The sequence below is a fragment of the Engystomops pustulosus genome, chromosome 4, assembly GCF_040894005.1.
Source record: "Engystomops pustulosus chromosome 4, aEngPut4.maternal, whole genome shotgun sequence".
Classification (NCBI taxonomy): Eukaryota; Metazoa; Chordata; class Amphibia; order Anura; family Leptodactylidae; genus Engystomops; species Engystomops pustulosus.
Genome location: NC_092414.1, coordinates 178,162,935 through 178,179,710, shown reverse-complemented (window position 1 = coordinate 178,179,710; position 16,776 = coordinate 178,162,935). Strand labels below are relative to the sequence as shown.

The following is a 16,776-nucleotide window of genomic DNA, read 5'->3' as shown; positions in this document are numbered from 1 at the left end:
GGGCAACGGACATGTCGCCATATTGAGAAAGGGAAACTCGTCACTTGAACGTCTGTGCGCCATATTTGTTAATGGAACAGGGTTTAGCTGCTAAGAACGAGAGATGCTGCTGGGAGTACAGGTCTATTGGGTAATTGTAAAGTGACTAAAGAACCCCATTACAGGGATGTCCCTATCAAGGCCTCTCTATCATGTGGCCATAATTAGCAATGTGTTAAAAACCAAAAAAAAAAAAGGAAAACCACGATTAACCCCTTCAGGACCAAGCCCAATTTTAAAATATTCTGCCCTGTGTCGCTATCAGTGGTTCTAACTTTGGAACGCTTTAACATATCCAGGGGATTTTTGATATTTTTTTCACCCAAATAAATTCATATCTAACATTTCCCTAATATCTGCTTTATGTGTTCATATTTTTTTAAGCATCCTCTCATTTTTCTGAGAAGTTAACAGATCTAGTATTTTGGGTGCAATTTTTTAAATTTTTATAAAAATCGATAAAACCTGTATTTACTGGAACCTGCTCAACTTTCACATTACTTAGGTGTTTCACAAACTGGAAGTGAAATTTCCAATTTTTTTGGGACAATACATTCATTTGGGGCCAAAAATTAGACACTCACAATGAATTAAATGACCAAAAGCACCACAAAGTTTGATACCAAAGTTCTCCCGAGTTTGCCGGTACCCCATATGTGGTAGTAAACTGCTGTATGGGGACACGCCCGCATAGAATGGAAGAAGGGCAATCCAGATTTGCATTGTCACATTTTCCCAGATATAATGAGGCAGATTTATCAAGCTGTCTAAAAGTTAGAATGTTCTTAGTTGCCCATGGCAACCAATCACAGCTCCCCTAAAATATGCATGAGCACTGGAAAAATGAAAGCTGAGCTGTAGAACATTCTAACTTTTAGACAGCTTGATAAATCTGCCCCAATATGTAATTTTTTTTGTAATGTGGACATATGGGTGCTTATTTTGGGGGAGATTAAATCCTCTTTTCAGGTACATTATTTAGAGGGATTCAATCACTGCTATTTTAACTCTTTCTTGGCAGGGATAAGAAAATCATGTGTTTTTAGCTTTTTTCTGCAGAATATAGCACTTATTTTTTTGAGGCATAACAATTTTATCTCTTTGTTTACAAAGCTGTTATAGGGCTTGTTTTTTGTGAGACATGCTGTACTGTTTGTTGGTATCATTTGGGGGTAAATGTCACTTTTTATCCTGATTTTATGAGATTGGATGTGAAAATATTATTTTATTGCACAACTTGTTAAGGATGATACCCAATATGTAGTGTTTTGTGGTGATTTTCACTTTTTTATGTTAAATGTCATTTTTTACATAGGATGGGAATCTTTTTTTTGGTCCTTTTTTAAAACATTTTTTTACTGTTTTATTTTGTGACAAGAGCACTGTTAGATCAAGCTAAAAGCATAATCTAACAGGTATTTGCTGAAGGCAGCCCTATGGTCTTTTATCGGACCCCAGGGCTTCCAATGGAAATGATTGGCACCCGGCGATGAGGATGCTGATCGTCTGGGTGAGTACTTGGTAATGCCCTATAGATGTTGTGGTCAGCTTGACCCTGGCATCTATAAGGTTAAACTCCTGGGATTGCATCTATTGCGATCCAAGCTGTTACTACGGGAGCCCGGCTGTCACATACAGCAGGATCCCATGATGATCGCCCAGACGATCACCATGAAGTAACTGTACATCATGGTGCGGTAACCACCCACACCTTATGACGTACAATTAGATCACAGTGCGGGAAGGGGTTAATCTGTTCATATCATGGGACTGGTGTAGCCAATCATTGGATATGAAGATTTACAACAAGTGTTTTATTTTTATTTTCTAACTAGCAGCGGACCACTATGTTTAAGTGTCGGTAGCTTCCTCCTAAGCCACCCCCTGTTTTGGCCTTTATTTTTGAGTTCCATAAGTAGTAACCTTAGCAGTAATGCTACAAAACATGGTGGTGAAGCCAGATTGGCACTACAGCGGGTACGTGAAGTATATACATGATGTCTGCACTGAAGGACTGGCACACATCACTGGAGCGTAAGTATTAGCACTAGTTGTTTTTGTACAGTATCACCTTGTCAACTCACACTCCTGAGACCTAGTCAGTATTTTCCATCAGTTGGAGATGTATATTCCTTTATACTTTCTCCTTCACTTGCTCCAGATCTGGCTTTGGATCTTCTGTTACACATCAGTGATTAATAGTGAGAAAAAAAGATGTGGGTTGCTGTACTATTTTTTTCTGCTATTAATATTGGATTAATAATGTGCAACGGAACCTCCAGAACGTAAGTGAACGTAGACATCCAGCATTCATTTCTTTGTAAAGCTAAGTATCCAGATAAATCTGCAGCCTCTGCAGGCTAAACTACTGGTACTACCTCCAGTGTGGCCCTCAGCCCCTCCATTCATCACAACACTTTCATAAAACACCTCCCACTACTTATAAAAAATTGCTTATACAGTGGGTATGGAAAGTATTCAGACCCCTTTAAATTTTTCACTCTTTCCTCATTGCAGCCAATCGGTAAGATCAGTTAATGCTCATTAATATACACTCTGTCCCCATCTTAAAAGAAAAGAAAATTAAATGTAGTTATTTTTACAAATGTATTAAACAAGAAAAACTGAAATATCACATGGCCATAAGTATTCAGCCCCTTTGCTCAGTGTTGAGTAGAAGCAGCTTATGAGCTAGTACAGCCAGGAGTCTGCTAAGGAAGATGCAACAAGTTTATCACAGAGGATTTGGGGATCCTCTGCCTTTTCCTTGCAGATCCTCTCCAGTTCCCTCAGGTTGGATGGTGAACGTTGGTGGAAGCCATTTTCATGTCTCTGCAGAGATGCTCCATTGGGTTTAGGTCCGGGCTCTGGCTGGGCCAGGCAGGAATGGTCACGGAGATGTTCTGAAGCTTATCTTTGCTATTTTAGCTGTGTGCTCAGGCTCATTCTCTTGTTAGAAGGAGAACCTTTGGCCCAGTTTTAGGTCCAGAGCACTCTGGAAGAGGTTTTCATCCAGGATATCTCTGTACTTGGCCGCATCATCTTTCCTTCTATTACAACCAGTGGTCCTGTCGCTGCCCCCATACCCTGATGCTGCCCCCACCGCGTGTCACTGCTGGGATTGTATTTGGCGGTGATGAGCAGGGCCTGGTTTTTCCCACATATACCATTTAGAATTAACAACAAAAAGGTCAATCTTCATCTCATCAGACTAGAGAATCTTATTTCTCATAGTCTGGGAGCCCTTCATGTGTTTTTTGCACACTGTGTGGCCTGCTCCAGCGTATGATAGCCCCGCCGCTGCATATTCGCAGCGGGATACATCAAGAGGCTTCCTCACAGTGTGATTCTTCTTTCTTTTACCTTTGAATTTCTAATAAACGTTACTTTTTAAGCCATAGTTCTCCGCCATTTGTACTCTCTCCCTTGTTAAATAAATTAGCAAAAATATCTACATTTCTGTATTTCTTATGTGAAGATGGGTGCAGAGTGTACATCAATGAGCAAAAAAAAGAACTTTTTTGATCTTACCAATTGGCTGCAATGAAACGTGTCATGCAGATGTTGTGACACAATTGTTATCTTTCTGTTTTGTTTTCTCTTTTTTGGTGCAGGGAGAAGCACTACTTCAATCATACTTCAGGGGGCCCCTAGAAAGACTAAATAACATATTTGGCACTAAACCTTAACACCTTCCCGCTCTGCGGCGAATCGGCATCGGCAAACACGGGGTGCCGGCTGTAACATATAGCTGGCACCCCAGTATAACACCCATGGTCGGAGTGTGCAAAAATGATAGATTTTTTTACACATTAGGGTTTTATTTGACAAATTTGGTAAAACGTATACTTGGGATACCAAGTCTGGTATCCCCGTAATCGTATCAACCCATAGAATAAAGATAACATGATTATTAGGCTAAACGGTGAACACGAAAAAAAAAAGTAAAAAATCCAGTACAAAATTGATACTTTTCTACTTATCCCACAAAAAAAATGGCGTCACATGGCCAAACAATGAAAAAGCGAAAAATTTTATAGCCTACAAAAGGAGGCAACGAGAAAACTAAAGTCCTGGCAGCTGCAGGGCGCTTCTTCCCTTCTGCGCCTCGCTGTGCCCCCATAAAACAAGTAATGTCCACATGTGGGGGGTCTCTGTACTTGGGAGAAATTGCAGAACAAATTGTATGGTGGGTTTTCTCTTTTTATCTTTTGGAAAGGTGTAAATTTTAGGGCTAAATGAACGTATAACCGGCACAATTTGAATTTTCAAAATTTCACCTCCATTTTGATTCAATTACAATGAAGATCTCAAGGGGTTAACAATCTTCGTAAAAGCTGTTTCTGATAGTTTGAGGGGTGCAGATTTGAAAATGGGTTGGTTATATAGGGGGTTTTGACGGTAAATATGTAAAATTTCATTCAAAACTGTATTTATCCCCAAAATGGTCAATTCTGAAAATACGGAAAATCGATATTCGATTTGTTAGCCGCGTGACATCAAGACAAATTGTCCAGACATATAAAAAATTAATGAAAATGTAAAGTAGACATATGGGAAATGTTATTCAGCTATTTATTTAGGTGGTAAATCTATCTGCCTGAAAACGCGGTGATTTTGAATTTGGAAAATGGCAAATTTTTCAAAAAATTCATCATTTTTTCTTTTTGTTGTAAATAAACGCAAAATTTATCTGCCAACATTTACCACTAAAATGAAGTACAACATGTGGGGAAAAAAACAATCTCAGAATCGCTTTGATAAGTAAAAGTGTTCAAAAGTTATAACCATATAAAGAGACGCAAGGCAGAATCCAAAAAATGGTGCTGAGCCTTAAGCTACAAAATGGCTGCGTCCTTAAGGGGTTAAATGGAACCTAGCATTGGGTTTTCACTATTGACATGTAACCACATTGTCACCCCACAGAACTACATGGATCATATTGTGTCTGCTTAGAGACGCCCCAACACCCTGGGATTTTGCACTGAGCAGCCTAGGGAGTGACAGGTGCTAAAACAGCAATAAATCTGAGTAAAATTGTTAAATAAGTATGATTGTGTAAAGATCACTAGGGGATTGAGATTTGAGAATTTTCTTTCGTGGGAAAACCCCTTTAAAGTGGAGACGTTGCCATGCACTTTTTGACCCGAAGGATAAGAATTTTCTCCTGTCATGTGCTAGATGCCACTTCTGCTGTTCATTCTTCAGTTCAGAGTAACTTTCTGTACTTTGAAGTATTTTTCAGTGTCAATGAGACAAGTCTGCTTTCTGAATATGTATGAAAGCCGTGACTGGTGTAGACTCCAGAAAAAAACGATACATTGTGACTAAGTAAATATAAAGAAAGGTTCCGCAAAACTTCTGCCCTTCTTCTACTGGCAGGCAGATTGATGGATTTGCTGGGACAATGATTTCCCTGCACTGGCGTTTGCACAATGGTTTACAGAGAAATATAGATGTAATCTGAAATCCATCTATATAGAAAATCCCCTGATGAAAAATTGACCAAGTGGGAAGAAAACGATCCGGGGGAAATGGCCACACATCTGCTCTTTCACTGTAATGGATAAGATGGCTTAATGTATTATGCAGCTCTTTAACCTGTTGTTTCTGCGCGTCGTCATTGCTGGGGCAGGCAGGTGGGTGCTGTGTCGCTGGCATTGCTCCAGTCACATTGGGGATCCACGCCTCCCACCATTACGCACATTAGTGAGAGTGACAGCCTGAGATATGCTGATTACAATCGCTGTCCTATTGATCTGCGTGTCATACGTAATCCTTCAAGAGTTAATAGGCGCGCGTGTTCACAGATCCTGACCACTTTTACATCCTCGGCTTGTTAGCCATTCATCTTCTTAATATAAAACTCTGATTATACCTGATCCCTGAGGAGTAATAGTCACGTAACCGGCTCCAAATATGATGCGGTTTACTGATTTATACCTAGTTAACATTAAAGAAGTGAGCAGAGCTTTAACTATTAGAAGTTTCCAATAGCTGCAAGCACAGTATGATGCAGATGAGATTGGAGGTCGGATAACCTTGTCCGCCTCCTTGTGACCCAACATGGTATTTCACTACTTTTTAAACACTATTCAGCTCTTGATAGCTAGTATTCAATATCAAAAGAGAAATGATTCATGCCTGATGCCAGATTTATCAGGCAGCCTAGGCCAATATGATAAATATATCAAATGTGCAGAAGAGCTCCTAAGGTCGTTATGTTGGTCTGATCCTGTGTATTTGCACAGGATGGGAGTCCTTGCATCATATATAGATATGATGCAAGGACTTCCTGTCTGCTTGCTGAACTGCAATACTAGCATTGTAGTAGTTCTCAGGGTGTATCCACACATTCAATTTTTCAGATGCAGTTTTTGAAGCCAAAAGCAGGTTTGGTAATGATAATGGGTGAAAACAAATAATTGGGACATGCTGCTCCTCTTCTTTTTTCACTCCACTCCACACCAGCGGCTTTGTCTGACCCAATGCTGTCTGATTTCTGCAGTTTAGTTACAATGAGTCAGTGGCTCATTGTAATGAATACTGTGTAAAAATGCCAGTATACGGTAGGAAGGTTAACGTATCCTAGGGGGGGGGGGTCTAAAAAATAGTAAAAAAATTTAAAAAATTTGAAAAAACTAAAAATTCAAATCACCTTCTTTCCATAGAACTGATATAAAACGTAATAAAGAGTAAAAATCACAAACACGTTAGGTATCACCGCTTCTCAAAATGCCTAATCTATCAACGATTATTCCCGGTGGTGAACCCCATAACAGAAAATAGCACCCAAAAGTCCGAAACTCGACCTTTAAACAATTTTACATAACATAAAAATGTAATAAAAAGTGGTCAAAATGTCGCACAGACCTCAAAATAGTAGCAAAAAAGTCAGCTCATCTAGCAAAAAATTCCACCTCGTAAAGCGAAGTAGGAAAAAGTTAGTGGCGCAAAAATTTTTTTTTTTACACATTTGCTTCATTTTTGAAAATGTATTAAAACACAATAAAACCTGTATACATTTGGTGTCTCTGTGACCACACAGAACCAAAGAATAAAGCAGAGGAGCTATTTGGAGCCCACAAGAAAGTGACACAAATGAGTTCTTTTGGCAATTTCACTACATTTGGATTTTTTTCCAGCTTCCCAGTACACGGCATGGAATAATAAATAACATCACTGAGAATGTGTTACGCAGAAAATAAGCCCTCGCACAGCTCTGTACATGAAAGAATGAAAACGTTTGGGATTTTTGAAGGTGGGGAGCAAAAAATGAGAAAAAAAAATCCTCCGTCCTCAAGTCGGGATGCCAAAATATAGTGCATGCCACTCCTCTCTTCAACAACTCTTAACCTTGGGGGGCAATAAGCGCCATTTAAAGATGGCGGTGCCCAGATAAAGCACTGATGACACTGTGCTGCCTTTGGGTTTAACAATATTAAAGCTGTAAAGCTATAAACATCTCTAACTCTCCTCTACCCTGGTTATACAGCATAATGGGGCTTATTTACTAAGGGTCAGCGGCCCCACCTCCGTCGGTTTTTCCAACGTTTTCGGGATTTGCATCGATTGGACAGGTATTTTTCTGGGGATTGTGTTGCAGGTGATGGGATTGCGGCGCAGCTGTGCCGGTTTTCATGTGACAGAAATCAGGGGCCATGCAGTTGGATGATCCGACTGATTCGGACTGAGCGCAGGATTTAACTTTCTAATTGTGACCCAAGATCAAGCACTTACATGCACCAGGAAGAAGAAGATGAACTATGTTGGACCTATGCAGGAAAGTGACACATGCAGAATATCGGGCGCACAATCTTAGTGAATCACGGCTCAGTGCATGATCGCCGGACAATGCACTTTTGTGAACTAGGTAAGTAAATGTGCCCCAATGCTCTGATACCCTTAGCCCAGCGCTGCTGTTTTGCTTGGAAGAAGGGAATCCTTGCATCATATATCACTATAATGCTCAAAATCCCATCCTTGTCACGAAGATCGATCAATCAAATCGTCCAGGTCAGGTTTAAAATTAAGTACGTTATTAACATATTTTGTGCTCTGCAAAAAAAAAAACGGCAAATTTGTTCCGATTTTATTGTAAAAAAGTTTACAAAACTTGCAACGATTATTACAGGCCTTCCCCTTGCGATTCAGTGGTAACCTTTTTCGCATCGGAGACCAAACTTTGGCATTTCTTGCAATCATTTCACCCCATCTGTCCTGTGAGGGTCTGATCTTTCAGCGGCAAGAGACTCATTTCAAAGACACACTATCTGTCTGACCCCAGCTGTACGACGATATAAAATACAGAGTCACAGAGTGTTGAAAGGTGGCAGGGATCTGATCTGGGTACCGAGCTTCAATTACAGCCCATGTCGGGAACCGTTAACCGTTCACCTGCCGGACGACTATTAAGCTTTGATCCGTAATTCTGTAACATCTGAGAGCAACTAGAGAACGTGGAAAGGAATTATTTATTCCACTCACAGGAATGACTCCTCTTCACTGCTTTCTACTGCATTTACTTATTGTATTTAATCACCACTCAAAATAGTGGTCGAAACGCTTACACGACAAAGATTTCCCTGTCTGCAAGTTGCAACCTGTTCAGTTCAGAAGTGCGGACGAGGTCTCAGTGACAGATGGAGGAGCAGCTTTATCCATGCTGAGAAATGATATTGTCACATTGACCTCTGACCCTTGACAGCTCATCTCTCACCATGATCAACTCTGCGGGAGCAAAAGGTGCATTGATTTCCATGTAATACAAGAAAATATTACATTTGCCTAATTGTTACACAGTGACAGCGCGAGGCGAGAAATCAAACGCCTGTTTAATGCAGCTTGCAGCTCACGGCCGCCAGATCGATGAAGCAGTTTGTCAGAGGCGTTCTCCGAGGAGCTTGCTCTGCCGCTGATCGGACACGAGGCCTCGTTATTTGTATTTATTGGAAATCAGGTGCGCATAGTCAGCAGTACATGTTATCCGAAATCAAAGCAGCCCTGCTTGAGGCTCGGGGAGAGGACACTGAAGAGGCTGCTTTCACTTAGGTAATTAAAAACCATTTTATTAGAGTCTTGTGTAAAGCAAAACCTCCCGGCCAAGAGATGGTCAAGACTTTGGTGAAAAAAAATATTATCTTCTTTGTGTTGGGTTCCTCAGCAAGCAACAGATATTAAGTCTCTTCCTATGATGATCTGAATATACCAATATAAAGCCATTCAAGGTCCCATGGCCAATCACGATCCAGTAGAAGATTAGCCATCACAAAACTATGATGCTGCTAGTATTACACACCTATGAAGGTAGTCTTATAGGAAATACAACATGCACTGGCCTAAACCAAACACCACCATTAGGCTCCCTGCACATGTTGTTTTTTGTCTGTGTACTACCGAAAATTCAACCGATGGCACAAAAACTCATTTTTATGGGTAGTGGGTTTCCAGTTATCTGTGTGCGAACCGACTGTAGAACTCTGGCAGCCTTTTTTGTGATCAACGGGTAATCGGACGTCACACAATGACTCACGGACCACTAGGCTCTGTTCTTTGCCACCTGTAAAATACACACTTAGTGTACATTCAGATGGCTGTCTATGGGGACGTATATGCGGCCACATATACGTCCCCATAGATGACAACGGCGGTGGTGATGTGTCGCATGCTCTATCTTTCCCCGTGTGTGCGGTCGCGAGCTGCTGTTCTCTATGGAGGGGTAACCTCCTCTCCAGTGCCCATCGGTATTCCCACCCGGGCATACGGCTGTGTAAATGTACCCATAGGGGGGAGATTTATCAGAAGTTATATTGCTTATAAACAGTTTAAACTACCATGGTCAATTCTTGAAACAAAGATTTGTTTACAGGCCCACATTTGACTCAGCTAAATAATATGCTTATTTCAGCTGAGTCCTGTTGGGTTTGACACAGAGACCAATTTTTGTACATTTCAGTCCTTCTTTGCTACCTCTTTTCGCAGTAAGCTTTTTTAAATTCATATCACTATTCAGGCCTATTAGGTAACAATGCATTATTAAAAACTATGTGTGTTATAGCTCAGATGTAGTAGGGCTGACAGTGTTTGTTATAGCTCAGATATAGCAGAGCTGAAGTGTCATAGTGTTTTATATTCTGGATCTCATCATCGTTCATCTCTGATCTGTCTCATCTCTTTTTCTATGTGTCGGATACTAGTAGACTGTTCGGAAGCTAAATGAAAGTTTATATAACCCTGTACCCTGATAATCTAAGCACATTGTCAGCACACAGCATCTCATAGCACAGAGGAATCATGAAGTGTCTGCTTAGAGAGTCGCATCCCACACTCTGGAATATTACACTGACCAGTGCCGAGTGTCAGGAGCTAAAACAGCAATAAAACTGAGTAAAATTGTAAAGTAAGGGGTAAAAAATTTACTTTATTGTTTAAACATCACTTGGGGATTAAAATTTGAGACCCCCTTTAAGGTTTTTTCACTTCACTGTTTGAACTTTATTTTCATTACTTCCACTGTTAAAAATAAAGTAATCTGTGTGCATTTTATATGCTGGATTCACGGGGGGAAATGTAACATACACCAGTAATTGATGTTAGCCCCGCACCTGCCAATACATCATGAGGCTCTGTTCCGGTGGATAATTTTACGCCAGGGCCTACCTAGCGTAGAATTGTGGTATAGCCTGAGAACTCTCTTCGTAATAGCCAAGTCCCTTTCACCTTCCTCCAATTGGCGCTGAAGGAAATAATCGGAATTACAGGCGGTTCGCTAGTGACAGCGATTATTTCATGGATTGTACACCAAAAAACTGGGGTACAAGTCCTGACAAATGTCCCCCCTCAGTGTCTCGATGACTAAATAGTTCAGTGTCAGGCTGGTGCTGTGTTGGTTTTGCCCACAGGTCCTAACTTGTTGAAGAATTAAGTCGCGGTGCAGGAATGATCTGTGCCAATTTTAAAATGGAAATATTTTGCAGCGGATCGGAGGGAAGAAATCCTCTGAGAATCCACAAATATTACACAAATATTTACTGCAGATTTCAGACTTGCCGTCAGAGCAGGACCTTCACTCTCATCCGCTTCGAATGACTGGAAAGAAATGTGTTCTATATGTCCGTGACTTGCTACTATGCTGATAACATGTCAAGAGTTAAAAACAGATGTTTTTGCATATTTTTTCTTTAATCAGCATCATCATCTGATTGGGTTCACATCCCCCAAATCTTTAGTGCAAATAGAAAAATATCTCCAGTACACAGTAGTCTATAAATTATAGAAAGCAATGACTGAATACAACCTGGATTGGAGAAATGATATTCACATTGATGCCAGGAGCCGACAAAGGTTTTTACAAGATTTCAGCTACACTACACTACAAAAATCCTAGAGATCAGAGCAGACGGTCGTCTTGGTGTCAGAACATCGCTCCTTTGTCCTCCTTGATCAGAAAGTAGATGGTCACCGGTCCACAGCTGGTAGCGACAGTCTCAGTAACTCGGGCAAAGAGCCAGGATCCTAGGCCATACATTAGAGTGGGGATCCCTGCCGAGCACACACAGAACCAATGATGAGCAGGGGTAGAAGACGCGCGGTCATTACCTTATCATGCACTGCTCTGCATTCACATCCCATCTTCTCCAGCTCCCCCATTATTGTGCTAGCAATGAAGGGACAACTTTATTTTATTTATTTATGTGTGAGGCATTCTGCAGCTTTACTAATGAAAGGCAGCCAGAGAGATAATAATGCGATTAATATGAAACCCATAATAACCCGCTAACATAATGGGCTGTTCTAACCAACGGCAGCAAGGGAGATTTTAATAAGCCGCGATAATAAAGCAAAGTAATTAATCCCAGCCATATGGATAAGCAGCCACAGGAAGCCACGCTCCACATATTCTGTTTGAAAAGACAATTGATGGCCTTTATAAAGCTAAATATTTAATAAGCCTTGGGTGGGAGGCAGGATGGAGTGTGTGGGGTGTAATTACAGCATCTCTCCATCACTTACCTAGATTTATGGCTTTTAGTGTGGTAAAGAAGTGGTTGTGGAGATGTAGGTCCTGGGGGGCAGCACGGGAACAGTGATATTTAATGAATGGGAAACAGCCCGTTCGCAGGATATGGTAATTTGTGCCGTTCACTTCCCAGTTGAAGTTTGATAAACCAAACTGGTCATTTATAACTGTGCTGTACTTGACACAGAAAGAAGTCCAGTGCGGTAGGTCCCGCTGCAGGAGGTGCTGGGTCAGGACCTCCGAGGCGTTGGGACGAGGATTTCTGAAGGACGCGGCGGGGAGGAGAAGGACACGTAGCAGCGTGTCGTGGGCTTTCTTCGCCAATAGCATGTCTGCAGAAAAGAGAAAGACGGTGAATATTCTGTGCATAGACCACACAAGAACAGGCAGTGGTCAGGATACAAACATTTTCAGTAATAGCAGATGGGCACTACATAAGGTATACAGAGGGGTGCACCATTCATGAGGCAATTTGAGCCGCTCGCCTCAGGCAGCACGACCTGCAGCAAGATGGGGGGCAGCATCAGAGCCGCAGTCACTTACTACAAAGTATGACCTGACCCTTAAAAATTGTGTCTCTTCACATCCAATGATAGCACAGGTGTCAGACACTGCATGGAGAACCCACTTAAGAAAATAACCTGATATATAAACTACTGGGTGGGGCAAAGGGAACACCATGCTATATCTCGCCACAAGTAGCAAAAAGTTTAGATACACCCCTGAGTATAGAGCTTATCATCCAATGGGGGGGGGGCTTTATCAAGACTGGCTGCATTGTACACCAGTCTTGATATCCCTCCACAGGTGCAAGATGTTCCAGATATACTAAGAGGCTCTGTGCACCCACAAGGTTTCTGCTATATCTGCTATGGTCAATGCACCAGCTTGCCCCCCACATGGTGTTGAGGTGTTGTAAGGAAGGGGGGGCTCAATTCCTGCGGCAGCAATTCCACCTTTATGTTACTGATCCCAGATATGAACAGCTGATTGATGTATGCCCTGCACTGATCAGATATTGATTAAAGTCAATTTAAAAAAATGACACCCCAGAAAAGTACATCTTTTTCTACATAACAACTTGTGGGGACCCCAAATACATTGCACCACCGCCACAAGAGAAATAAGGCATTACACAGCTCCTATTATGCCTGTAATGAATTTCTTCCAGAAAAAGAGACACTTTTTGGATTCTAGAGAGAAGACCCCCTTGTAAGTTAGGGGACTTATCTCTCCAGGATGGGATTTCATATCTGGATAGATGCCGTCACGTCCCATAAAGGAGCATTCCCCTGGCTGATGTGAGCCTGTAGAAGAGCATAGCGCCGGCGCAGGAGATGGCAGACACAAGCCACTGCCGCTCATTAGACGCTTTGTTAAGACATGAAAGTTGCTAAGTGCTTCCACTTTCTCTTTATTAACACACAAAGGGAAGCCGCGGCTCTATTAATTCTGGAGGTGAGGGCGGCCGTGTTGTGCCCATCTATGATTAATACATCCCAACACCTGCCATTTTTACTTCAGTAAATAAACAGGGAGCAGATTAATTACTGGGAGGCGAGCGCTGCACAAATTCCTACACATTACAATAAGTATCTTCTGTTCTCCGCTCTGCTGACATGTCTGCCTTAGCAATAACTGATGTAAGAACTTTGGTACAACGTTTCATTGTGTAGTTCCTCTGCTACTCCTATAGGAAATGTCATTATTGATCTGGTTAGAGGAGGGTGTTCTTATACACTGGGTTGTAAGTCATGTGGGACACTTTAGTGTCACACTGACTCAGCTGTCAATATATTCCTTCTTTCCCATGAGGAATAACAGAGGAATGTTACAAAACTGAAGAAAAGATGCTGCGGAGTTATACAGCAGAACACATGGCAGATCCTCTTTAAAAGACAACACTATACAAATTATGTTACCTTTATCAGTACATTTCCCTAAATTATGGGTATAAAAAATGGTTTCTTTCCCCCCAAAAAACAGTGCCACATCTGTCTACAGGTTGTACTGCGACCTGGCTCCATTGAAGTAAATTTTGCTGAGCCTCAATATCACGCAGAACCTGTGAACAGGAGAGGCGCTCTTTTTGGTAATACCTGGTGACCTTTACAACCCCTTTTTCCCATTAATGACTAAGCATTTTTTTATATTTTTTCATTGTTCTCTTCCTAAGCCCAGAACTTTTTAAAGGAAATCAACCAGTAGGAAAATTTTTTTAAAAACACTGAAAATAATCACCTGCGCTTCTCTTGATCTTGATCCTAGCGCTTGTTTTGACACGCCGGGATCACAGAGAAAAGACTTATAATTAGGAGCACAGACCACGGGGACAAGATGTCCAGCGCTCCAGGCTGCTAATTATGCACGCCTCGCCACCCCCAGATCCCATGCTGTGAGAGGGAGGAGACATCATGTGAATTCAACTTTCCTGCCTGATAGATGCCTCCCTCTCCCATGTTGGAGACAGAGATGACGTCATGCATGGGGTGTGAATTCACACCTCTCACGTGACATCCCCTTCCTCTCCCAGCATAATTAGCAGCCCGGAGCACTGGACATCTCATCCCCACGCTCTTTACTACTAATTATCAGTCTCTTTTCTCTGTGATCCTGGCGTGTCAAGACTAGCAAAAACAAGGGCTGGGATCCAGAGGAAGAGAGTGTTTGAGAGTGAATGAGTGTTTTCTTTTTACTTTTTCCTACTGGTTGATTTCTTTTAATTTTTCTTTTGCCGTCACAAAATAATTTTTGAAGGACCTGTTGCGTTTTTACATTGCACCATGTTTATAGACATAGGGGCTCATTCACTAAGGGTCCGCGGACCGCACAAACTTCGGATATTCCGACGATTACCGTATTGCGCCGCATCTAAAAGGGGATTGTGGCGCACGCGATCGGATTTCATGCAACACAAATCGGGGGGAAGGCTGTTGGATGATCCGACGGATTCGTACTGAGCGCAGGATTTAACATTTGAATTTGTGTCGCAAGCCATGCACTTACATGCACCGGGAAGAAGATGGTGAACTCCGGCGGACCATTTCGGTCGGACAATGCACTTTCGGGGATCGTGCAGGATAGGTAAGTAAATGTGCCCCATAACGTTTATTGAATAACTTCTATGAACCCTTTGCCAGTAGTAACTGAGAGGCAACCTATTAGGATAGGCTTTAGTACATGGCAGCCATGAAGTCCTCTCTGATGACACATAAAGGGTTAAAGATTTTTCCCCAACATATTGATACTTATGACCTATCAAATGGAAAGACACAGCTAGTGGGGTTGTACACACTGAGCCCTACTGATTAGCTGGAGAATCAACAGAGAGAACTGAACTAGAAGAGCTCCATCCTATGAGTAGTGGCAGACCACAGGAACTGCAGTTTATCTCCCTTTAAAGAAGACCTGTAAGGTTGATTTGGATCCCTACAACCCTGTAATTGGAGAAAAATATAAAAAAACTTTTATACCTACCTCGATGTGAGTAGGATGAGGCACATCAGACTCACCTCAGCAGCGCCAGCGCCTTCTCTCGTGTTGCGGCAAGTGATGGCTTCAGTGCAGACTGTACCTATAGCACTTGCGCGGTAAAGCCAGAGTGTACTACACCCGAGTCCCTGGCCACACCGCGCAGACGCTGACGGAACAAGGTAAGTATAAAGTAATTTTTTTTAAAACAATCACTCAAAAATCATACAGGACAATTTGGAACAGTAAACCCCTAGTCCAATGATGGCGAACCTTTTAGAGACTGAGTGCCCAAACTACAACCAAAAGCCACATATTTTTGCCAAAGTGCCAAATGCCAATTTAAAGTAACTTATTGCTCCCTGCTGTGTCACAGATTTGAACGTATTGGCGTCCTGAAGACACCAATACAGTAGAAAGATGGAGAAATTCAATCTAAGGTCCGCTTAACAGGATGAATCACAGGAACTGAGGAGGGGCTTCAATGATAATCCAGCTCTGTCCACACCTCTTGCTCCTCCTCTACTTCAAGTCTCTATATAAATAGTGCTGAACACGGCACTTTCTGGGCTGCCAGTGACTGCAGGAGGAGGAGTCCTGAATAGTGACCTTTGTGCTGGGTGATGGCATGGGTGCCCACAGAGAGGGCTCCAAGTGCCACCTCTGGCACCCGTGCCATAGGTTCGCCACCACTGCCCTAGTCCATAAGGACCAGTGGGTGGTTTAGTGTCCCAAATCACTCTTTAAGCACAGCAGTTACACAACAGTCCTCCTCATAGATTGTAAGCTCTTGGGAGCAGGCCCTCCTTGTGTAACCTTGTTAATACTCTGTAACTTCGTTTGATCAGTACTGGGCTGCAGAATATGATGGCGCTATGTAAAGATTTATTACTACTCTTATCTGTGATTCACGATCCATTTGTTGGATGTGGTGGAATCAGTTGATTCACTGATCTCCTATGGAGAAAGAGTACATAGAGGGGAAACCAATGTATGGATGAAATAAAATCCGTCCTCCACAGTCTTGTCCCGAAATGTAAACACCTTGTCCCGTGTATCATGTACTGCCCCGGCACACGTGACCTCCCCTGTCACCCCGCTCTGTCAGTAACCCCCGGGCTGCCCCTCACCTGCTTCATCACTGCAGAAGCAGCACAAATCCCTCTGATGACGTCACGGCCATGTGACCGCTCACGTGACCGGGAGGCCGTACACAGCCCTGCAGCTGCTGAGTCTGCGCAGTGTGA

General features: G+C 42.3%; 1 protein-coding gene across 4 annotated transcripts; it reads right to left on the bottom strand.

Annotated features, from left to right (window-relative positions):
- Positions 1–11,199: 11,199 nt before the first annotated feature.
- On the bottom strand, positions 11,200–16,773 carry C4H15orf61 (chromosome 4 C15orf61 homolog). Of its 4 annotated transcripts, none has more exons than XM_072148712.1 (4): positions 16,660–16,747; positions 15,536–15,698; positions 12,052–12,390; positions 11,200–11,580 (listed from the first exon to the last, which is right to left on the bottom strand). In XM_072148712.1, the coding sequence occupies exons 3-4, from the start codon at positions 12,386–12,388 to the stop codon at positions 11,453–11,455; spliced, it is 465 nt and encodes a 154-aa protein (XP_072004813.1). In that variant the 5' UTR covers positions 12,389–12,390; positions 15,536–15,698; positions 16,660–16,747; the 3' UTR covers positions 11,200–11,452. The 4 variants fall into 4 exon arrangements, with proteins under 4 accessions (XP_072004813.1, XP_072004815.1, XP_072004812.1 ...); XM_072148714.1 differs by having other exon boundaries at positions 15,571–15,698; XM_072148711.1 differs by lacking the exon at positions 15,536–15,698 and having other exon boundaries at positions 16,660–16,773.
- Positions 16,774–16,776: the final 3 nt, after the last annotated feature.